This window comes from Salmo trutta, chromosome 14, assembly GCF_901001165.1.
Source record: "Salmo trutta chromosome 14, fSalTru1.1, whole genome shotgun sequence".
Taxonomy (NCBI): domain Eukaryota; kingdom Metazoa; phylum Chordata; class Actinopteri; order Salmoniformes; family Salmonidae; genus Salmo; species Salmo trutta.
The window spans coordinates 83708361-83731771 of NC_042970.1; the positions used below are offsets into that span (position 1 = coordinate 83708361).

Sequence of the window (23411 nt, forward strand, 5' to 3'; positions counted from 1 at the left end):
CTGACACCCCTCCCTCCCTCTCTCTCTCTAGACTGACACCCCTCCCTCCCTCCCTCTCAAGACTGACACCCCTCCCTCCCTCCCTCTCTCTAGACTGACACCCCTCCCTCTCTCTCGACCGACAACAAAGTCCTTTCCCATTATTGATATGTATTCTATTAACTATCTGTGTTGATTGTTGTATGTGTTATCTTGTCCACAGACTTATTACAGTGTAAGGAAACCAGTATGTCATTTTGTTATTAGGGTGAACTAACTTTCTTAAAACTACGTCTTTGTTGATTGTAATTGTGTGTTATCATAATCTGACGACTCGTAGAAATTGTTACTTTGTTACTTTTTTAAATTGTTATAAATTGTCTTTTCCACAGCTGTACAAGTGAAAAAGAGAAAAAAATCTGTACTCACAGAAATATCCTTTATAATAATAATAATGTTAATAATATATAATTATAATTATATTATAATAATATAATAATAATATGTTATTACTATCTATAGTGTGTGTCTAATGGCAGGGTATTCCAGAAAGGGGAAGCTCTTAAACTGAAAGCAGATTGACTATAGGTGATTGTCCTTAAGGGAACTATACAGTCATCTCTCATGGCGGACCTTGTGGATCTGCGGCTATAAGGTTTGGGTTTTCCGTCTAACAAAAGTTCTGAGTGGAGGGGGAGCCTGGACATTTAGAATCATGTATACAAGATGTGTCAGTGTATTGCCTAAGATTTTTTTTCAATTCAGGAGCTCATGATTTTTGAGAATGTAACAGTGATGAGGGCTATGGGGCTTCCTATCAAGCACTTTGAGACTGTTTGCAGATTGAATGGGTTTTAATGTTGTAAAGCAAGCTTGGGCCAAATTAGTCAAGTAGTATGTTAAGTAGGGGAGTTTAATAGATTTGAAGTACAGTATTGTATCCAAGGGTAGCGCATATTCAATTAAGTACACATAACCATTGAGGAAGTTTAAAACTAATGATTGGAGGGAGTACAGTGAAATTATCATTATTATTAGGTTTTGTTTGTAGTCAACTTTTGGGGTTCTGAATAGGTGTAGTATAATGAATGCTGACCAAGTGTTTGTGTTTTTTTGGGGGGGAAAGGAGTGTTTCATTGTCTCTCTTTGGAATGTTTTCTGGGGCTATAATCTTGGAGGGAGCGAGGGAGATAGAGGCATATTTCTACCAAATTGAAAAAGGCCTGGAAATGTTTTGTTTGTTTTTAACTAGGGTTAGCAAATACCCACACACAACAAATAGTGTATAACTATTTGTTGGTGTTTTTAAAATACTATGTTTGGGTTTGTGTGTACTATTTCTTTTGGGTTTGGTGAGATTTCCATTTGCTGAAGGGCCACGATATCTTAAAGGGGCATGCACACATATGGCATTTTAGAAGTTGTATTTTCTGAGTTTTAATTAAATACGTGATAAGGGAATGTTCTGGGAAACTGGGATCCAACATGTAGAAAATGTGTGATGGTTTTTTCTTTAATTTGTCTAATATAATAAGAAACACTGTTTTGAAAGGGTGGTAAGACTTTTGAGCTCTATCATGGCTCTCCTTTGTGGCCTGATCAGCCTCATGGGAGGGCCATTTGGATAGTGAATTTAAGGTCATTTGTAATACTGGTTTTAAGGTAATTTGTGTAAATGATAATTATGATGGAGTTTATAGTTCTTTGACATATTTGTAATTTGAACCAATGAGAAGAAAATGATAGAGCCATAGAGAAAGCAGAAAGAAACTTTCAAGCTAGACTCAGGGATACCGGAAATGTTATGGTTAAAAGGAGTGACAGATGTGGGATTTATTAAAGCAGTTTTATCTGTAACTGGTACTCCTAAATATATTTGACACTGACTGTTATGGGAAAGAAAAGATACGTAAGAAAGATAGAGAGGAAGGAGAAGGGCTCCCCCGCACTAGTAGGAAAAGGAGGGGGGCCAGGAGGAGAGCAAGATAGAGATCAGAAGGTAAGAATCTCATAATAAGCCAGGATTGAGAGAAGATAGAAGTGATACAGAATGGTTAGATAACAGTTACTGACTGGAGAGCAGCATAGTTAAGTTATAGGCAGGTATAGATGAAAACTGAATTGTAGAAGCGAGAACTTAACCTGGGGTCCACTTAGACGTGGGGCCCAATTAATGACAGGATGATTTGTTTTTAACTTAGGAACAGGAAAAAGAGTTAGAAGCGGTACCCTCCGTGTTATGGTCCCAAGGACCCGTCGATGTGGGGTTAATTAAAGGAGTTATTTTAGGATAAGTAATCCTGAAGTCAAATTATAGATTTTATTAAAAGTAATTATTAGTAATTTAGGAAAATTTGAGCCCCCAGAGGGAAGCTAAATTTTGATTTATGAAAATGATATTTTAGTGACGAATCCTTCTCAGGAGGGCTGTAAGGCTGTAAGGACTATTAAATGTTTTTGGCAGAACAGGGACACAAAGTAAGAAAGAAGAAGTTGCGACTATGGAAACGGGAAGTTATCTATTTAGGACATACCATAGCACAGGAAGGGAGAACACTTAACTCTACCAGAAAAAGCAGCCATTTTAGAAGTACCTAAACCACTTACTAAGAAACAGATGATGAGTTTTCTTGGAATGATTAACCTCTCTTGGGCAGGTGGGATGCTAGCGTCCCACCCACGGTTCACACTATTCAACAGCCAGAGAAAAATCAGACCGCCAAATTCAAAAACAACAAAATGTCATAATTCAATGTTCTCAAACATACGACTATTTTACACCATTTTAAACGTACACTTCTCCTTAACCTGTTTGGGATGGGGGCAGTATTTTCACGGCCGGATAAAAAACGTACCCGATATAATCTGGTTACTACTCCTGCCCAGAAACTAGAATATGGATATAATTTGTAGATTTGGATGGAAAACACTCTAAAATGTCTAAAACTGTTTGAATGGTGTCTGTGAGTATAACAGAACTCATATGGCAGGCCAAAACCTGAGAAGATTCCATACAGGAAGTGCCCTGTCTGACAATTTGTCCTTTTGTAGCATCTCTATCGAAAATACAGCATCTGTGCTGTAACGTGACATTTTGTATTGGCTCTCAAAAGGTGCCAGAAAGTGTAATGGGGTGTCTGCAGTTTCTGGGCGAAAAACAGCAGGAGTATTTGTGAGTGGTCAGGCTGGGAACAGTGACACTGGAGATGCACGTCCACGAGACTACTCAATTTTTTTCTTTCAGCCTTTGAATGAATACAACGTCGCCCGGTTGGAATATTATCGCTATTTTACGAGAAAAATTGTCAAACAGCGTTTGACATGCTTCTAAGTACGGTAATGGAATATTTACAATTTTTTGGTCACGAAATGCGCTCGCGTGTAACAGATGTATATCGTACTCTCCTTGCGTTGTGTTTTCTCCTAATAAATCACATCAGCCAGTGGTCCCAGTTGAGCATCATTTATTCCTGTTGTTAAATGAGAAACAGCACGGTAGTTGTGCAGGGCTTAATGATACTGATGGCTGTCGATGGCAAAATCTGTAGCATGAAGACAACTGTGTTAGCAGTGGGCTTATGTGACCATTACAACGGTGTATGCTAGCTAACACACTTATCTACAGCAATCATATGCCAAAGCACATCCCAGAAAGCCCCTCAATCCCTAACAGGTACCATATACCCACACATGTATAAATCAGTAACGTACAGCAAACTTGTACACATTGTAAAATATAAAATATAAAACAGTATTCAGAACGTGACCTACCCCTTGCATCACATTTTCATACTGGGAAGACCTGACGTTCGCGATCTCCCCCTATCTGCAAGCGGGGCCAATCACAACACACCTTATTGTCATCAGTTGAACCAACCAATACGAATGCTTGAACATTAAGTACACATTTCTTTAAAGGCAAGTGGAAACATAACCAACCCTGTTACACACGCGTCACCCTTCGGATTGTGACCTGAACGCACGAACAAAACGGAGGTATTTGAATATAACTATAGATTATTTGGAACCAAAACAACATTTTTTGTTGAAGTAGAAGTCCTGGGAGTACATTCTGACGAAGAACAGCAAAGGTAATCCAATTTTTCTTATAGTAAATCTGAGTTTGGTGAGGGCCAAACTTGGTGGGTGTCAAATTAGCTAGCCGTGATGGCCGAGCTATGTACTCAGAATATTGCAAAATGTGCTTTCGCCGAAAAGCTATTTTAAAATCTGACACCGCGATTGCATAAAGGAGTTCTGTATCTATAATTCTTTAAATAATTTATGTTTTTTGTCAACGTTTATCGTGAGTAATTTAGTAAATTCACCGGAAGTTTGCGGTGGGTATGCTAGTTCTGAACATCACATGCTAATGTAAAAAGCTGTTTTTTTATATAAATATGAACTTGATTGAACAAAACATGCATGTATTGTATAACATAATGTCCTAGGAGTGTCATCTGATGAAGATCAAAGGTTAGTGCTGCATTTAGCTGTGATTTTGGTTTTTGTGACATATGCTTTCTTTGAAAATGGCTGCGTGATTATTTTTGGCAGTGTACTCTCCTGACATAATTTAATGTTTTGCTTTCGCTGTAAAGCCTTTTTGATATCGGACAATGTGGTTAGATTAACGAGAGTCTTGTCTTTAAAATGGTGTAAAATAGTCATATGTTTGAGAAATTGAAGTTATAGCATTTTTGAGGTATTTGTATTTCGCGCCACGCTCTACCATTGGATATTGGTGAGGCGTTCCGCTAGCGGAAGGTCTGTCCCTAACAGGTTTAATGTAACCAAATTGTCCGATTTGAAAAAGGCTTTACGGCGAAAGCATGAAGTTAGATTATGTTAGGACAGGTACAACACAAGAAAAACCACACAGCCATTTTCCAAGCAGGAGAGGGGTCACAAATACCAGAAATTCAGCTAAAATTAAGTACTAACCTTTGACAATCTTCATCAGATGACACTCCTAGGACTCAATGTTACACAATACACTGACACGTCTTGTATACATGATTCTAAATATCCAGGCTCCCCCTCCACTCAGAACTTTTGTTAGACGGAAAACCCAAACCTTATAGCCGCAGATCCACAAGGTCCGCCATGAGAGATGACTGTATAGTTCCCTTAAGGACAATCACCTATAGTCAATCTGCTTTCAGTTTAAGAGCTTCCCCTTTCTGGAATACCCTGCCATTAGACACGCACTATAGATAGTAATAACATATTATTATTATATTATTATAATATAATTATAATTATATATTATTAACATTATTATTATTATAAAGGATATTTCTGTGAGTACAGATTTTTTTCTCTTTTTCACTTGTACTGCTGTGGAAAAGACACAATTTATAACAATTTAAAAAAGTAACAATTTCTACGAGCCGTCAGATTATGATAACACACAATTACAATCAACAAAGACGTAGTTTTAAGAAAGTTAGTTCACCCTAATAACAAAATGACATACTGGTTTCCTTACACTGTAATAAGTCTGTGGACAAGATAACACATACAACAATCAACACAGATAGTTAATAGAATACACATCAATAATGGGAAAGGACTTTGTTGTCGGTCGAGAGAGAGGGAGGGGTGTCAGTCTAGAGAGAGGGAGGGGTGTCAGTCTAGAGAGAGAGAGGGAGGGAGGGGTGTCAGTCTAGAGAGAGAGAGGGAGGGAGGGAGGGAGGGGTGTCAGTCTTGAGAGGGAGGGAGGGAGGGGTGTCAGTCTAGAGAGGGAGGAGTGTCGGTCTAGAGAGAGACAGAGGGAGGGGTGTCAGTCTAGGGAGAGAGGGGTGTCAGTCTAAAGAGAGAGAGGGAGGGGTGGGTGTCGGTCTAGAGAGAGAGGGGGAGGGGTGGGTTTCGGTCGAGAGAGGGAGGGGTGTCGGTCTAGAGAGAGACAGAGGGAGGGTGTCAGTCTAGGGAGAGAGGGGTGTCAGTCTAAAGAGGGAGGGGTGTCAGTCGAGAGAGAGAGGGAGGGGTGTCAGTCTAGTGAGAGAGAAAGAGGGAGGGGTGTCAGTCTAGAAAGAGGGAGGGGTGTCAGTCTAGAGAGAGAGAGGGAGGGAAGGGTGTCAATCTAGAGATGGAGGGAGGGGTGTCAGTCTAGAGAGAGAGAAAGACGGAGGGGTGTCAGTCTAGAGAGAGACGGAGAGAGGGGTGTCAGACTAGAGAGAGAGGGAGGGAGGGGTGTCAGTCTAGACAGAGAGGGAGGGAGGGAGGGGTGTCAGTCTAGAGAGAGAGAGGGAGATGGATGGAGGGAGGGAGGGAGGGGTGTCAGTCTAGAGCGAGAGAGATGGAGGGAGGGGTGTCAGTCTAGAGAGGGAGGGAGGGAGAGGTGTCAGTCTAGAGAGAGAGAGGGAGGGAGGGGTGTCAGTCGAGAGAGAGAGGGGGAGGGGTGTCAATCTAGAGAGAGAGGGAGGGAGGGGTGTCAATCTAGAGAGAGAGGGAGGGAGGGGTGTCAGTCGAGAGGGGTGTCAGTCGAGAGAGGGAGGGAGGGAGGGAGGGGTGTCAGTCGAGAGAGGGAGGGAGGGGTGTCAGTCTAGTGAGAGAGAGGGAGGGGTGTCAGTCTAGAGAGAGAGGTAGGGAGGGTGTCAGTCTAGAGAGAGAGGTAGGGAGGGAGGGGTGTCAGTCTAGAGAGAGATGGAGGGAGGGAGGGGTGTCAGTCTAGAGCGAGAGAGAGGGAGGGAGGGGTGTCAGTCTAGAGAGAGAGGGAGGGAGGGAGGGAGGTTTGTCAGTATAGGGAGGGAGGGAGGGAGGGAGAGAGGGAGGGAGGGAGAGGTGTCAGTCTAGAGAGAGAGAGAGAGAGGGAGGGAGGGGTATCAGTTGAGAGAGCAAGAGGGAGGGATGGGTGTCAGTCTAGTGAGAGAGAAAGAGGGAGGGGTGTCAGTCTAGATAGAAAGATGGAGGGAGGTGTGTCAGTCTAGTGAGTGAGGGAGGGGTGTCAGTCTAGAGAGAGGGAGGGGTGTCAGTCTAGAGAGAGAGAGGGAGGGAGGGGTGTCAGTCTTGAGAGGGAGGGAGGGGTGTCAGTCTAGAGAGAGAGAGGGAGGTAGGGAGGGGTGTCAGTCTTGAGAGGGAGGGAGGGAGGGGTGTCAGTCTAGAGAGAGAGAGAGGGAGGGAGGGAGGGAGGGAGGGCTGTCAGTCTAGAGAGGGAGGAGTGTCGGTCTAGAGAGAGACAGAGGGAGGGGTGTCAGTCTAGGGAGAGAGGGGTGTCAGTCTAAAGAGAGAGAGAGAGGGAGGGAGGGAGGGAGGTTTGTCAGTATAGGGAGGGAGGGAGGGAGGGAGAGAGGGAGGGAGGGAGGGAGAGGTGTCAGTCTAGAGAGAGAGAGAGAGAGGGAGGGAGGGGTATCAGTTGAGAGAGCAAGAGGGAGGGATGGGTGTCAGTCTAGTGAGAGAGAAAGAGGGAGGGGCGTCAGTCTAGAGAGAGAGATGGAGGGAGGTGTGTCAGTCTAGTGAGTGAGGGAGGGGTGTCAGTCTAGAGAGAGAGATGGAGGGAGGTGTGTCAGTCTAGTGAGAGAGGGAGAGGTGTCAGTCTAGTGAGAGATGGAGGGAGGCGTGTCAGTCTAGGGAGAGAGATGGAGGGAGATGTGTCAGTCTAGTGAGAGAGAGAGAGGGAGGGGTGTCAGTCTAGAGAGAGGGAGGGAGGGGTGTCAGTCTAGAGAGAGGGAGGGAGGGGTGTCAGTCTAGAGAGAGAGGAAGGGAGGGGTGTCAGTCTAGAGAGAGAGGAAGGGAGGGGTGTCAGTCTAGAGAGAGGGAGGGAGGGGTGTCAGTCTGGACAGAGGGAGGGAGGGGTGTCAGTCTGGACAGAGGGAGGTAGGGAGGGGTGTCTGTCTAGAGAGAGAGGGAGTGAATGAGATTTGACTTCCAAAGAGTTCCAGGGTGTGTTGAGAGGTAGTGTCCCGTCCTCCCAGGCCGTTGGCATGGTGCAGGAGCAGATATTGTCCAAGTAGTTGAATGGGCTAGTAGGTTTTTAATGAGTGGAAGTGGAAGCTGCAGGGAATTACATGGGTGTATGACATTTTACTAAAGAAGAGTTGTATGTTAATGAGATTTATATGAAATTGTGGGATACCAGTGGAGGCTGGTGGGAGGAGCTATAGGAGGACGGGCTCATTGTAATGGCTGGACTGGAATCAATGGAACGGAGTCAAACGTGAGCTTTGTTCGAATACTCATACTAACCGCACTAACCATACTATTTGCGATGTAAATTGAGTATGTAGTATGTTTTTTGGTCATAGTATGGATATAGTTAGTATGCTAAAAGTTCCCAGATGTCGTACTAAATTCGCCAAAATACGAACTATACAAGCAGTGGACACTATTTCCGTGCTTTTAGGGCCCATAATGGAATTCTTCCGAAAATGGGCGTGGCTTCACAATGTTTTCAGATTTTAAGAAAATTAAATAAAATATGCAGCCGAAGTCCGATGAGAGTGGATACAAATTCATTACTTTAACCAATTATGACAAATGTTAAGAAAATCCAAGTTGTAAGTCACTCTGGATAAGAGCGTCTGCTAAATGACGTAAATGTAAATGCAAAATGTTGAGAAATGTAATAAAGTAATGACTTGTCAAATAAGTTACACGTTATGTTGGCTGACAATTTCTTAGCTACGCTGTCCTTACGAACCGCATAGCATTACATCAGTACGTACCGGTATGTTAGCTAGTTACCTAAAGTTAGTTGGCTACTAATACATCGAATACATCATTCTGGCTATCTACTCCGATTTCAGAGCACTCTCGTTTGAGTGTGCCGCTCAACACCTTGAATATATTGAATATATGGCCGGTGTTAGTAAAAGTAGGCAAAAAAAAAAGCGTAATTAAATTGTTGCCAGCAGCACAGTTACATTCACCAACGCTCTGGATAACATGAAAACAGCCTAACCAGCTCTGCTAGGGTAAGTAAAATGGTCAGAGTGAGGTGTTCTCTCATTTGTGTCTGGAAATAGCTAGCCAGTTAGCTTGGGGTGCTTGATTGCCGTTGTGAGGTCAGAACTCACCGTACTCCTGATTTACGAAAAGGCCCAGAGCGCACTCTGGCACTCCAGATTGAATTTACAAACACACCCAAAATCGTAAAATGTCAGCTAGTTATTTGTTACGCTAGCAAGAAGTTGCATAGCAACAGCATCAACTTCCAGTAGACAGGCGAAGTGCTAGTATCGTTCGTTTACAGTATCCTATAATTAACTAATAGTATGTACTCATTGTGTAGTATTCAAACAAGCTGTGGTTTCTATATATAACATTTGTCATAATTGGTTATTTATTCCATTCCAGCCATTACAATGAGCCCGTCCTCCTATAGCTCCTCCCACCAGCCTCCTCTGTGCTATACAGGAGTCTGGTTGGTTGGTGGCCAATTTTTTTCTCCCTCTGTTTGTATCACAAATGTAACGTGATTGAACACACACTATCGCACAGTAGGTGGCGGTATGCACAAACAAAATGTGTGAACGCCATGATACCAAAGAAGAAGATATACTCCACCCTCCCTTCTGGAAGCAGTCAGTCAACCGGCTGTTGAATTTTCGGTTATCCATTGGTCTTGTCTGGACGGTGAAGTCGCGGGAGAGTTTGGACAAAAATGGTGGATAAATAAATGGAGTTCACTCAGACCGTTTAAAAAAGATATCAATTTACGGTCTGCTTAAAAGGCTGGCGCTCCCATAGACACCAATGCGATAGCAGCTGGGTCTGGTCTGTTTTGTTCATTGATTGAACCAGAAAAAACAGCGACTGGATTGGAATTCCTCCTGTCCCCCCCAAAAAACGTGACTAGCTAGCATATTGACGCCGATAAATACAGAAACAAAAGGCTTTGAATGGTACGTTTTATCAAATAGTTAGCTACTAGCTACTATTCTGAAAATGTGAGGTAATTAACGTTACAGTAGTTTGTCAGCTAACACTAGTTAGCTAACTAGCTAGTTTGTCAGCTAACGCTAGCTATGATTCTTGTTCACTTGCTTTAATCTATAGTTTTTTTTAAAACCTCTTGTGTTTTAGCTAACTGTCAAAGGTGACCGTTAGGATCGCGTGACAAGAATGGAGGATAATTTGGAGAGCGTGCTCCATTGCGATGACAAGGAGGAGGTAGGTGTATTGTTTACATATAGTAGGGCCCTGTGTAAGCGGTCTTAAAATGTCATGTAGCTATGTCTACCTTCCTTCTCAAGTAGCATGATAAGTGTGTGTGTGTCCCTCCCCAGTTGAGGCGGAAACTGGCCTTGCTACAGAGGGAGTACTCCAGGACAGTTCAGAGATTACAGGTGAGAGATATGGTCTGTAAAGGTGGTAGCAGGTGTGTGTGTGGAGGGGGGGGGGCACTGGTGGGTTAGTAGTGTGTGTAGTAAACACCACAATCATGACTGATATCTGTGTTGTGTGGTACTGCACGTGTTTGACCACATTGATGTACATTATCCCCCCTATACACACACAGCGAGCTGAGCGTTCAGATGCCGTGCGGAAGCATGTGAGGAGCCGGATCTCTGAGCAGAACCTCCAGGACCAGACAGACCCAGTCCCAGCCAACACCTTTCCCAACCCAGCTCTACCCCCCCTCTCCCTTGGTAGCCCTGCTAGGACAGCCCCAGGTTCAGCCTTACCACTAGGCCCCGCTGGAGGTCAGTCTGCCTGTATTAGAAACTAAGTGCTGTAAAGAGTTTTGTGACGTTAGCCTATTACCGCTATTATATTATTACGGTTGTAGTGTGTGTGTGTTCAGGTTGTAATGTGTATTGTAAATTATGTCGTAGTGTGTGTGTGTGTTCAGGTTATATCCAGGTTGTAATGTGTATTGTGTGCAGACTCGACTGTGGCGGCATCGTGTCCGGTGGAATCGGAGAACCCCAGGCAGAGGAGTCCGTCCATCCGCTTCCTCCTCCCCGTCGATAACTCTTGCCCTCGGACACCTGACCTTAACCCTCACAGACAAAGCCACTCCCTCCGGCTGAGGTCACGGAGAAGCCGGCTGCGCTGGGAGGGTAGGGGCGAGGGGGCAGGGGGGAGGTACGACACGGAGACCAGCGAGGACGGGCTGGAGCTGGACGCACGGACAGAGAAAGAAGAGGACGGAGAGAAAGAAAGATGGGGGAAGAGAAGGAGGGTGAGAAGAAAGAGCTAGAGAGGGAGGAGAATGAGAGGGAAACTCCAGATAAAGAGGCAATGAAACAGAGAGATGGAGAGGAGAGAGAAGAACAGAGGACATATGGACAGAAGGAGATAGAGAAGGAAGGGGTGAACCTGAGGAGAGATGGAGAGAGTGAGAGCGAAGAGGGAGGTGATTCAGGAGCTGTGGGAGCCTCCGGGTTGTGTAACACTGGGGGGGTCCTGGACTCGTGCACTCTGGTGGAAGGTCTGCCGTTCCCTGTAGAATACTACATCAGAACCACAAGACGCATGGCCTCTTCACAGAGCCACAGGTTAGTGGTCACCTTTAATATCTGTTGTTGTTATACTTGATTGTATTGTACTCTATTCTATTGTGGAGTCCTACTTCAGAACCACAAAACGGCGACGCATGCCTTTGTCTCAGATCCACAGGTTGCTTGGGTGACTCCACGCCAGGGTGGGACGAATATATTTTTGGTATCTCTGCTTGTTCTGGCAATTCTCACACATACATTTTATTGGGAGAAAGGATGTTTGATATGCTTTTTACATTTGTATCACAAACCATTTCATGATAAAATTGGCTGTTTTAGCTCCTTTTAGACCAATAATCAAATAAAAGTTTGAAAGCCCTTCCCAATGATGCACAGTTAAAAATAATAAGATAAGAAAAATACAAATAGTAACACAAGGAATAAAATACAGAAGAATTAAGCTATATACTGGGAGTACCAGTACCAGATCACTGCATCTATATACAGGGAGTACCAGTACCAGATCACTGTGGAGCTATATACAGGGAGTACCAGTACCAGATCACTGTGCAGCTATATACAGGGAGTACCAGTACCAGATCACTGTGCAGAGGTACGAGGTAGATACTGTATGTACATGAAGGCAGGGTAAAGTGACTAGGCATCAGGATAGATAATAATAAGATTAAAATAAATAACTATTCTTGTGGGGTCCAGAAGTGCTAAAACCAAGCCATGAGGTCGAAGTAATTGCCCGTGCAGCTCTGTGACAGGATTGTGTTGAGGCACAGATCCAGGGAAGGGTACCAAAACATTTCTGCAGCATTGATGGTACCTAAGAACAGTGTCCTCCATCATTCTTAAACGGAAGAAGTTTGGAACCACCAAGACTCTTTCTATAGCTGGCCGCCCGGCCAAACTGAGCAATCGGGGGAGAAGGGCCTTGGTCAGGGTGGTGACCAAGCTTTGACAACGCTCCAGAGTTCCTCTGTGGAGATGGGAGAACCTTCCAGAAGGACAACCATCTCTGCATCACTCCACCAATCAGGCCTTTATAGTAGAGTGGCAGACGGAAGCCACTTCTCAGTAAAAGGCACGACAGCCTGCTAGGAGTTTGCCAAAAGGCACCTAAAGGACTCTCAGACCATGAGAAACAAGATTTTCTGGTCTTATGAAACCAAGTTTCAACTATTTGGCCTGAATGCCAAGCATCACGTCTTGAGGAAACCTGGCATCATCCCTATGCTGAAGCATGGTGGTGGCAGCATCATGTTGAAGGGATGTTTTTTAGCTGCAGGAACTGGAAGACTAGTCAGGATGGAGGGAAAGATGAACGGTGCAAAATACAGAGATCCTTGATGAAAACCTGCTCCAGAGCGCTCAGGACCTCAGCCTGGGTTGAAGCTTCACCTTCCAACAGGACAATGACCCTAACCACACAGCCAAGACAACACAGGAGTGGCTTTGGGACAAGTCTCTGAATGTCCTTGAGTGGCCCAGCCAGAGCCTGGACTTGAACCCGATCGAACATCCCTGGAGAGACCTGAAAATAGCTGTGCAGCGATGCTCCCCATCCAACCTGACAGAGCTTGAGAGGATCTGCAGAGAAGAATGGGAGAAACTCCCCAAATACAGATGTGCCATGAAGACGTGAGTCTGTAATCGCTGCCACAGGTGCTTCAACAAAGTACTGAGTAAAGGGTACTTATGTAAATGTGATATTATTATTATTAATTTTAAAAAATATCAATTTTTATAGAAAAATGTCTAAACCAGTTTTTGCTTTGTCTTTATGGGATATTGTGTGTAGGTTGATGAGGGTGGGGGGGAAATTATTTAATCAATTTTAGAGTAAGGCTGTAACTAGGGATGAAACGGTTACCGGTTTCACGATTAACCACGGTAAAATTCCCGACGGTTAGTATTATCGTTTCAAATTTATATTACCATTGTTTGATTACCGCGGTTTGCAAAACTTGTGGTAAATACTGTCCAGCATCAACCAAAGTTGGCAACAGTCTGATGCAGGCACAGCATGCAACGTGGGTTTTGTTTGGTGTGAAAACATGGCGGAAGGCAGTGATGGCGCTCTGGAGATTTTTCAGCCTTCTAAGAGGACCAAATCCGAACTGTGGTTGTATTTTGGGTTTTACAAGAGTGCTGAGGGAAACTTAATCGAAGATGGTCACCCTGTCTGCAGAACATGCAACAAAATAATTGCTGCAAAAGGGGGCTGATGTTGTGAAAAAGTTTGGCTCAAGGCACATGGTTTGCTGCAACTACTGACCTCTGGACCAGTGAAAGCAGGGGTGGTCAACCCTACATCAGCTTCACTATCCATTACCTCACCCCAGACTGGCAACAGGAATCAAACTGCCTGGAAACACAGTTCTTCCCAGAAGATCACTCAGCTCACAACATCAGAGAGTTTTGAGAATATGTCCTGGACCACATCACCGTGATGTTCTGGGAACGGATACGGAGCCATCCCTGACTAAGGAGATGAAAAGGGTAATGAGAGAAGACCTTAACAACAGATGCAAAGAGAGTCATGGACTTGACTTGTTTCATTGACCCCTGCTTCAAAATGAGCTTTATAGTTGAGCCTGAGGCTGCAAAAGTTGACACTGACAGCTGTGTCCAGGAGGCCTTGAAGCTGGCAGCTGCACAAGTCAGGGAAGAACCACAAAGCACCTCCAACACCCCCACAGCGGCATCGGAGGGGAAAGGCCTGGCTGGGTTGCTGAGAAGGATTACCTCAAGGCAGCAGAAGCTTTTGTGCATCCCAGCAACCAGCGTGCCATCAGAGAGAGTGTTCAGTGCCAGCGGGCACATGGTCTCCCCTCGCAGATCACCATTTAAACTGGACAAGGCAAATATGTTGACATTTTTACATTTCAGTTTCAAGTGAACAAAGATACATACATACATACATACATACATACATACATACATACATACATACATACATACATACATACATACATACATACATACATACATACATACATACATGTTAGGCCAGCAGCACCTTGTTTCTTTATGAAGGAGAGAACATGCATACAGGATGTTGTTTCTTTATGAAGGAGAGAACATGCATACAGGATGTTAGGCCAGCAGCACCTTGCTTCTTTATGAAGGAGAGAACATACATACAGGATGTTAGGCCAGCAGCACCTTGTTTCTTTATGAAGGAGAGAACATACATACAGGATGTTAGGCCAGCAGCACCTTGCTTCTTTATGAAGGAGAGAACATGCATACAGGATGTTGTTTCTTTATGAAGGAGAGAACATGCATACAGGATGTTAGGCCAGCAGTACCTTGTTTCTTTATGAAGGAGAGAACATACATACATACATGATGTTAGGCCAGCAGTACCTTGTTTCTTTATGAAGGAGAGAACATACATACAGGATGTTGTTTCTTTATGAAGGAGAGAACATACATACAGGATGTTAGGCCAGCAGCACCTTGCTTCTTTATGAAGGAAAGAACGGACATACAATCAGTGTTGTTCATTTGATTTGTTTACATATTGTGTTATTTTAATGTCAACACCTGCACATTGGATGTGTTTACATATGGTTGTATTGTTCTTACATGCACATTGCTTTACTTGTGTTGCTTTTATATGGACATTTGATTTGCTTACTTGGGGCAGGTTTTAATGAACACAACCTTAAGGAAATTTAGTGCATGGCCACATGGCGCCATCTTTAATCTTAATGATATTATTTTAAAAAGTGCATAGTGCTGCTAATTGTGTTTGTTGGTTTTCAATGTTAACCTTGAAATGATTTCAGTGTATCAGTACTTTTTGAACATTTCCAGCACATCTTAACAAATACCCTGATAGTACTGATAACCGCGATAATACTGACAATACAAATAATACAGATAACCGCAATAACACTGACAATACAGATAACACTGACAATACTGATAACTGATCATTTTGGTCACTATAATCGTGATATGAAATGTTCATACCGTTTCAACTCTAGCTGTAACGTAACAAAAAGTGTGGAAAAAGTCAAGGGGTCTGAATACTTGATGAATGCACTGTATTATAGGTAAAACAAAGGGAACGCCAACGTAAAGCTTTGTGGACACCACGAGCCACCAGAACAGCTTCAAATGTGCCTTGGTAAAGATTCTTTAAGTGTCTGGAACTCTATTGGAGGCATGCATAACCATTCGTCCACGTGAAATTCCATCATTTAGCGTTTTCCACCACCACCAACTGAACGCCGTATCAGTAATTTGAATGTGAGCCTACTCCGTCTCGTCTGTGGTTCACAAATCTAATGTAACATGTTTTGTTAATGCTACTTTCAGAGACCTGCAGGCTGTCATTCTGAACCAACTCAACAGGGGGCGCCACAGAAGGAGCAGGGGCCGGATGTCTAACCCACACTCACTCTCAACTTCACACTCCGACTCACTCTCAACTTCACACTCCGACTCACTAGCACAACCCTCCAATCACCGCCAGTGCTCAAGTCAACTGACCTCAAACTCACCGACCAATCGCACACCGGTCGAGGAGCCATCAGCCAATCAGATGCTTACCTCTGAGTCAGGGACCAATCAGAATGAGCGTTTACCTTCCAGAGCCTGCAGTGTTCGGCCTATCAGAGGCCAGAGGGGGAGAGGAAGGAGGCCGAGACTGGGCCGCTCTCTAAGTTTGGACTCGGATCCTCCAGCACCAGGCCCAGACAACACCCAGACCCCGGCCGCTATTAGCCCAGCCTCACAGCCTCTCCCTGGGAGTGGATGTCCAGAGCGCTGGCCTCTCTCTGGAGGTGTGGAGGAACAGCTTTATCCCATCTTCAGAAAGAGCTGTGTCTCTCCCCTCATTCACACACCAAAGCAGAGCAAAGGTGGGACTGAGCCGTGTGGTGTATCTGAAGGCTGTTATGTTTCACTGTGACTTCAATTATTAACTAACATTTTCATCCTTTCACTCGTGTTCTGTGTGTGTGTGTGTGTGTGTGTAGAGAGTGTGTGGTGTCTCCTCCTGCCCTCCTCCCTCTCCCCTGGAGGACCAGCAGTGCACCCTGGGAGTCTGGGCCGCGTCATCTCAACCTTTGACCTCCAGGATTTCCATCTCCCCGACGACCAGTTCGGACAGCTAAAGCTCCAGAAGCTTCGCGCCTCGTCTGCCGTCGCCGTCGCCGTCCCAGAACCCTTCTCACCTTACAACATGCGTCGTCGCCGCAGCAGAGGCTCGGTCCACGGTCTCCACGGCGACACAGGCGGTCTGATGTCTAAAGCGCCTACGCCTGAGCCCCTCCCTCTCAGCCTCACCCCTCCTGTCACAGACTGTGTCACTCCGGTAGAACAGTCTATAGACAGATCTATAGGCCAGCATCTTATAGACCACCCTATAGGCCAGCAGTCTACAGACGCACTAAACCATTCTACAGACCTCCATTCAGAGTACCATTCAGTTTGCCAGTTTACAGACCACCTTGTAGACCAGCCTACTGGCCATCAGTCTACAGACCACCTTGTAGACCAGCCTACTGACCATCAGTCTACAGACCAGCCTACTGACCATCAGTCTACAGACCAGCCTACTGACCATCAGTCTACAGACCAGCCTATAGGCCATCAGTCTACAGACCAGCCTATAGGCCATCAGTCTACAGACCATCCTGTAGACCAGCTTATAGGCCATCAGCTTACCGTTTTAGTTGGCCAGTCTATAGACTTTCCTTCAGTAGACCAGCAGACAGGCCGACTCACTACTGAGTGCCCTTCCCTTCAAACTGAAACAGAGACAGAGTGCCCTCCCGAGTGTCCATCCTTCCACACAAAGACTAAGTGCCTTTCTACGTGTCCTACGAAGTTCTCTGTCGAGTGCCTTACCAAATGTCCTTCCGTGTGCACTACTGAGTGCCCTTCCCTCCGGACGGAGACAGATGCAGAGTGTGCTGTCTCCCCCAGCCCCTCGCTGCTCCTCCTTAGCCCCTCCCTAACCAGCCACACCCCTCGCGGACAGACCCTCTCCCTTCCCCTCTCCTCCAGTCCCCCCTTACCTTCCTTAGGGATGACCCCTAACCCCTTGACCCCTAACCCCAACATACCCCTCTCCCTCCCTGACAACTCCCCATTACCTTCTTTAGAGGCGGTGACTCACATCCCCTCCTGCCCTCCCTGCCCACCCTCTCTGACCCTCCCCCTCTCCTGCTCTCCCTGCCCCCCCACTCTGACCCTCCCCTTCCCCTCTAGTCCCTCCACCCAAGCCCTCTCTCCTCCCTCCCTCTCTCCCTGCCCCTCTCCAGCCATCCCTCTCTCCTCCTCCCCTCCCTCCCTCGCTCCCTGCCACCCCAGCATGGTTGATTCCCTGCCCAAACTTTTGCTCCCTCCCACTCCTCTACTACTGCCTCAATCTCTCCCTCCAAACCCAAATACACCCCCTCCATTGCCCCCTACCCAACTTCTTCGCCAGCCAGCTCCCTCTCTCCACTCAACCAGACAGGCCACAGAGGAGAGAGGAGAAGGAGAGGAGGAGAGAGCGTGGAGGAAGAAAGAAGAGAAGAGGGATGGGATGACAGAGGAGGGTGTCTTAATGCTCTCTCACACACTGAAGGTCAGTACTGTAATGTCAAGCCATTGTTGTGTATTTCAACATCCATGTCACAACTCACTTCAGAGAATGTCTGTGTGTGTAATAATAATCTGGTGTGTGTGTGTGTGTGTGTGTGTGTAGGCCCCTGCAGGAGGCAGCCTGGTGGATGTGTGCTGTGTGTCGTGGCTGTCAGTAGGTGTATGTGTAGCGGTGGCAGGAGAGTGGGAGGTGTGTGTTTGGGGTCAGACCAACCCCCCACACTGGAGACGACTGCACACCTGGACCTTCATAGAAGTAACTTTGTTGTGTGTCTTAATGTGTGTGTGCAACAACTGTGAGTTGTATTGTTTATGGGTGTTTCTGTGTTTAATGAGTGTGTAGCAACTGTGTTAAATACTGTGTGTGTGTGTGTGTGTGTGTGTGTGTACCAGTCAAAGGTTTGGACTCCTACTCATTCAAGAGTTTTTCTTTATTTTTACTATTTTCTACATTGCAGAATAATAGTGAAGACATCAAAACTACAACATAACACATATGGAATCATCTAGTAACCAAAAAAGTGTTAAACAGATCAATATAAAAACAAATATATTTTTGAGATTCTTCAAAGTATCAACCCTTTGCCTTGATGACAGCTTTGCACACTCTTAGCATTCTCTCTTTTGATTTGTTTACCCTTTTTTTGCTTACTACATGATTCCATATGTGTTATTCCATAGTTTTGATGTCTTTACTATTATTCTACAATGTAGAAAGTAGTACAAATAAAGAAAAACCCTTGAATGAGTAGGAGAGTGACAAGAATCGTGCAAGCAAACAGGCGGGCCACAAACAGACAAATAACAGCGCAGAACGGCATCTCAGAACAACACAACTCGTGGATCCTTGTCATTGATTGGCTATTGCAGCAGACGACCACACTGGGTTCCACTCCAATCAGCTAAAAACAAGAATAAGCTGCTCCGGTGGGCACGCCGTCACCAACACTGGTCAAGAGGAGTGGAAAAACATCGCCTGGAACATGACAGCGAGTTCAGTTTACTTGAGTGGCCTGCGAAGTCCCCAGACCTCAACCCTATAGAGCATCTGTGGGATGAGATGTAACGGGCTGTTGGTGGCATGAATGTACCGCCGTCCAATCAGCAGCAACTGCGTGATGACATCACGTCAGCATGGACCAGCATCCCTGTGGAATGTTTCCCACACCTTGTAGAATACCCCGAATAATTCAGACTGTTCTGGGTGCAATGGGGGGTCCGACCGATACTAAATGGGTGTACCTAATAAACTTTCCATTGTGTGTGTGTGTTTAAGTCAGTGATGTCAGTCTTTCCTGTGCCGGACGCTCCTGGACTTCTGTGTGTGACTCTGGGCCAGCTGGAAATCAGAGAGGCCAGGTACTACCCCCCCCCCCCCACACACACACACATTGCTACCACTCCCCTCCCTCTTTTTCTTCCCTGTTCTTCCTTCTCCTCTCTCTCCCTCTTCTTTGCTTGTCTCTGTGTTCATGCATCTGTAAATGTTTCTATTAATATTTGTGTGTGTGTGTCTGTGCACATGTATCTCTGTGTGTGTAGGGTACTGTGCTGCTCCAGTCTGTCCCAGGCGGTGCTGTGTGAGGGGGAGGTCCAGATGGTGGTGGGCATGTCCAACCGAAGGCTGGTTAGCTCCTCCTACTCTGTAGCCACAACCCCGCTGCAGGTCTACACACTGACACAGGATGGCAGGTAACCACGGGGGACCAGGGTCTTCTCTCGTCTGGCATGGTTAATGCTGTGTGTGTGTGTGTACTCTATGTCTGTGTTTCTGTCTCTCCGACCTCTCTCAGCCTGCAGGGCTGCCTGTCTTTGGTCTGTCCTACTGAGCACGTGCGGGCCGTGGCGGCGGTGGAGGGACAGACTGACGCTCTGATTGGCTCAACCCACGGCGGACATGTTGTTCTGTGGTGAGCAAGAAAACGTAGCTAATTCAGTGCTTCCTGGTGCTGGGGACCTAAACGGGGGCGCCCATGAGGTTATTTTAATAAGTGGTGTAGTTCTGGCAAAAACACCCCTTTAGGTCCCCAGGACCAGGATGCTCTGATTGAAAGGTTTTCAAAGACACTTGCACTGGTTTTGTAGACAGCTGCTTTATCAAAGAACGCTTTTACTTCCAATGACTGTAATATGTTCTTTTCTCACCTATCTTAGTGGAATGCACTGACTGTAAGTCTCTCTCTGGATAAGAGCATCTGCTAAATGCCTTCTCAAACCTGTTTACAGTTGAATGAGAATCTTCTCCGTTAACTGCGTGTGTGTGTGTGTGTGTGTGTGTGTCAGGAACGTGACGACGGGGCAGCTGCTGCAGCGCATCACTCTGGGAGATGGTTTCACGGATACGACCTGCCTCCGAGGATACTCCCTCTGCGTGAGTGTGTGTTTAGTGTGTGTGTGTGTGTGTGTGTGTAGTATCTGTACCAGAAAGAGTGTGTTCGTTCCTACTATAATGTGTGAGAGAACCTATAGGACATGGGAGAATTTCTGATCGTTGTGTGTGTATTCTCACCATGTAATTCCCCATGTCTAACCAACAGCCTCCACCCACCTTGACTGAATAGTGATGATGTTGTCATGTCCCACTCCGTCCTACGAAACCTCCCAGTGTCTGCGTCCCAAACCACCCAATTCTCTGCCTTTTCTCTATGTGCACTCTCTCCCACACACATTTAAAATCATTACTGTCCAAAACCCATCCATGGGTTAGAGGGAGTGTCCACTACTTTCCTTCTAAATCCATGAAGGGAAGTGAACAAGTGTATTGTGAGAGTACAGAGAATTGACAGTCAATGTGTAACTCAAATTGTATTTGTGACATACGCCGAATACAACAGTTGTGTAGACCTTACCGTGAAATGCTTACTTACAAGCCCTTAACCAATAATGCTGTTCAAGAAATTGTTAATAAAATATTTACTAAATAAACTAAAGTTTAAAAAAAGATAAAATCAATCAAAAGTAAAAGCACATTTACATAACAATAACGAGGCTAAAAACAGGGGGAACCGGTACCGAGTCAATGTGCGGGGGTACCTTTGTAGATATAGTGATGGTATGTATAGTCATGATGTTGTCCTGATTTATTGGTTGTTTCTTGTTTTTACTTTTTATTTATTTATTCCCTGAAGTGTGTTGAGACCTGGAGAAATACACTTGGAATGAATTTGGATTTGTCATGTCCCCATTCGTCCTACAGGGGGTGCTGTTTGTCCTGTTGCAACACCCGTCCCTGTGTGCTGTGGAGGAGGAAGAGGGAGGGGCTCTGTTCTCGCTGGTCGCCACCAACCCTCTGACTGGCACCGTCGCCCTGGCAACCAGACTATGCCTCCCCAAAGCCTGCACTGGGAGGTGAGAGGGGGAGGAGGAAGGGGAGAGTTGGCAGGAAGAGGGAATTGTGTGTTAACCCCTCTCTCGTTTGTTGTTGTGTGTGTATTCTGTGTGTGTGTGTTCTCTCCCTAGGCTGGTGGAGGTTGATGTCCATGGCTCCAGTGTGGTTGGGGTTTTCCGGTCCGGCTCAGTGTGTGTGTGGCAGCTTGGGAGGCGTCAGGCCCAGGAGGGGGTCTGGTTCCCAGAGCTGGGGTGTCAGCTCGCCCGTTGGGGGGCGCAGGGAACTGTCCTGACGGCACACCTCAATGGAGATGTCTGCTTACACCGCTACAGACCACTCTGATCTACTATAGACCACTCTGATCTACTATAGACCACTCTGATCTACTATAGACCACTCTGATCTACTATAGACCACTCTGAACAACTACAGACCACTCTGAACAACTACAGACCACTCTGAACAACTACAGACCACTCTGAACAACTACAGACCACTCTGAACAACTACAGACCACTCTGAACAACTACAGACCACTCTGAACAACTACAGACCACTCTGAACAACTACAGACCACTCTGAACAACTACAGACCACTCTGAACAACTATAGACCACTATAGACCACTCTGAACAGCTACAGACCACTATAGACCACTCTGAACAACTACAGACCACTATAGACCACTCTGAACTACTACAGACCACTATAGACCACTCGGAACCACTATAGACCACTCTGAACTACTATAGACCGCTATAGACCATTCTGAACTACTACAGACCACTGTAGACCACTCTGAACCCCAACTGACCCACTATAGACCACTCTGAACTACTGTAGACCACTGAACCACAACTGACTCACTAAAGAACTACTGTTATACATGCCAGAGAGGCATGTTTGTTCTACATAACACATTTCTATCTGAGGTTATCCAACGTGTCCTGCTGAATGCAGCCCAGAAGGGTATACTACATAGCAGGATCAATGAGTTAGCGCTCTAACTTTGATAAGCAACCAGAAATAACTATTGATTTTCTGGTTCATTAAGGAAGATAAACTTAAATATGTGTTTTTGGTTGTTTTATTATGCCATGCACTTTATATATTTCTATAAAACAAGTTATTTCCGAATATTTAGGCAAGTTAGCTGGATAACACATTGCTCTTGCTTTGTAGTAAACACCTGCAACCGTGACCTCTGGTGCTGAATCACATTTTGATTCTGATTCTTCTGAATCACTTTCTACCACATCCAAATGACATGGTTCAACTGTCTGGTTCCTGAGTCTGTGTTCCATATGTACCTACATATAAATGACATGGTTCAACTGTCTGGTTCCTGAGTCTGTGTTCCATATGTACCTACATACAAATGACATGGTTCAACTGTCTGGTTCCTGAGTCTGTTCCATATGTACCTACATATAAATTACATGGTTCAACTGTCTGGTTCATGAGTCTGTGTTCCATATGTACCTACATATTTTATTTATTTATTTCACCTTTATTTAACCAGGTAGGCAAGTTGAGAACAAGTTCTCATTTACAATTGCGACCTGGCCAAGATAAAGCAAAGCAGTTTGACACATACAACAACACAAGAGTTACACATGGAGTAAAACAACATACAATCAATGATACAGTAGAAAAAAAAGAAGACTATATACAATGTGAGATAAGGAAGGTAAAGGCAAAAAAGGCCATGGTGGCAAAGTAAATAAAGTATAGCAAGTAAAACACTGGAATGGTAGATTTGTAATTTGAAGAAAGTTCAAAGTTAAAATATAAATAATATGGTGCAAAGGAGCAAAATAAATACAGTAGGGGAAGAGGTAGTTGGGCTAAATTATAGATGGGCTATGTACAGGTGCAGTGATCTGGGAGCTGCTCTGACAGCTGGTGCTTAAAGCTAGTGAGGGAGATAAGTGTTTCCAGAGATTTTTGTAGTTCGTTCCAGTCATTGGCAGCAGAGAACTGGAAGGAGAGACGACCAAAGGAGGAGTGGGCTTTAGGGGTGACCAGAGAGATATACCTGCTGGAGCGCGTGCTACAGGTGGGTGCTGCTATGGTGACCAGTGAGCGGAGATAAGGGG

General features: G+C 45.3%; 2 protein-coding genes across 2 annotated transcripts; both read left to right on the plus strand.

Moving 5' to 3' along the window:
* Positions 1-9508: 9508 nt before the first annotated feature.
* LOC115147708 (uncharacterized) lies at positions 9509-11180 on the plus strand. The gene is made up of 5 exons (XM_029690012.1): positions 9509-9824; positions 10006-10092; positions 10209-10268; positions 10442-10625; positions 10809-11180. Exons 2-5 carry the CDS (start codon positions 10045-10047, stop codon positions 11123-11125), a joined length of 609 nt encoding a protein of 202 aa, XP_029545872.1. The 5' UTR covers positions 9509-9824; positions 10006-10044; the 3' UTR covers positions 11126-11180.
* Positions 11181-17607: 6427 nt separating this feature from the next.
* On the plus strand, positions 17608-22765 carry LOC115147704 (partner and localizer of BRCA2). Its single transcript, XM_029690009.1, has 8 exons — positions 17608-17967; positions 18088-18240; positions 19261-19343; positions 19527-19676; positions 19778-19894; positions 20268-20355; positions 21181-21332; positions 21444-22765. Exons 1-8 carry the CDS (start codon positions 17710-17712, stop codon positions 21652-21654), a joined length of 1212 nt encoding a protein of 403 aa, XP_029545869.1. The 5' UTR covers positions 17608-17709; the 3' UTR covers positions 21655-22765.
* Positions 22766-23411: the final 646 nt, after the last annotated feature.

Coding starts and splice junctions, on each gene's coding strand:
- LOC115147708 (XM_029690012.1), top strand. CDS start 10,045: ATGGAGGATAATTTGGAGAGCGTGCTCCATTGCGATGACAAGGAGGAG. Junction 10,093..10,208: donor ATTGCGATGACAAGGAGGAG/GTAGGTGTATTG, acceptor GTCCCTCCCCAG/TTGAGGCGGAAACTGGCCTT. Junction 10,269..10,441: donor GGACAGTTCAGAGATTACAG/GTGAGAGATATG, acceptor ATACACACACAG/CGAGCTGAGCGTTCAGATGC.
- LOC115147704 (XM_029690009.1), top strand. CDS start 17,710: ATGGTTGATTCCCTGCCCAAACTTTTGCTCCCTCCCACTCCTCTACTA. Junction 20,356..21,180: donor TCCGAGGATACTCCCTCTGC/GTGAGTGTGTGT, acceptor TTCGTCCTACAG/GGGGTGCTGTTTGTCCTGTT. Junction 21,333..21,443: donor CCCAAAGCCTGCACTGGGAG/GTGAGAGGGGGA, acceptor TTCTCTCCCTAG/GCTGGTGGAGGTTGATGTCC.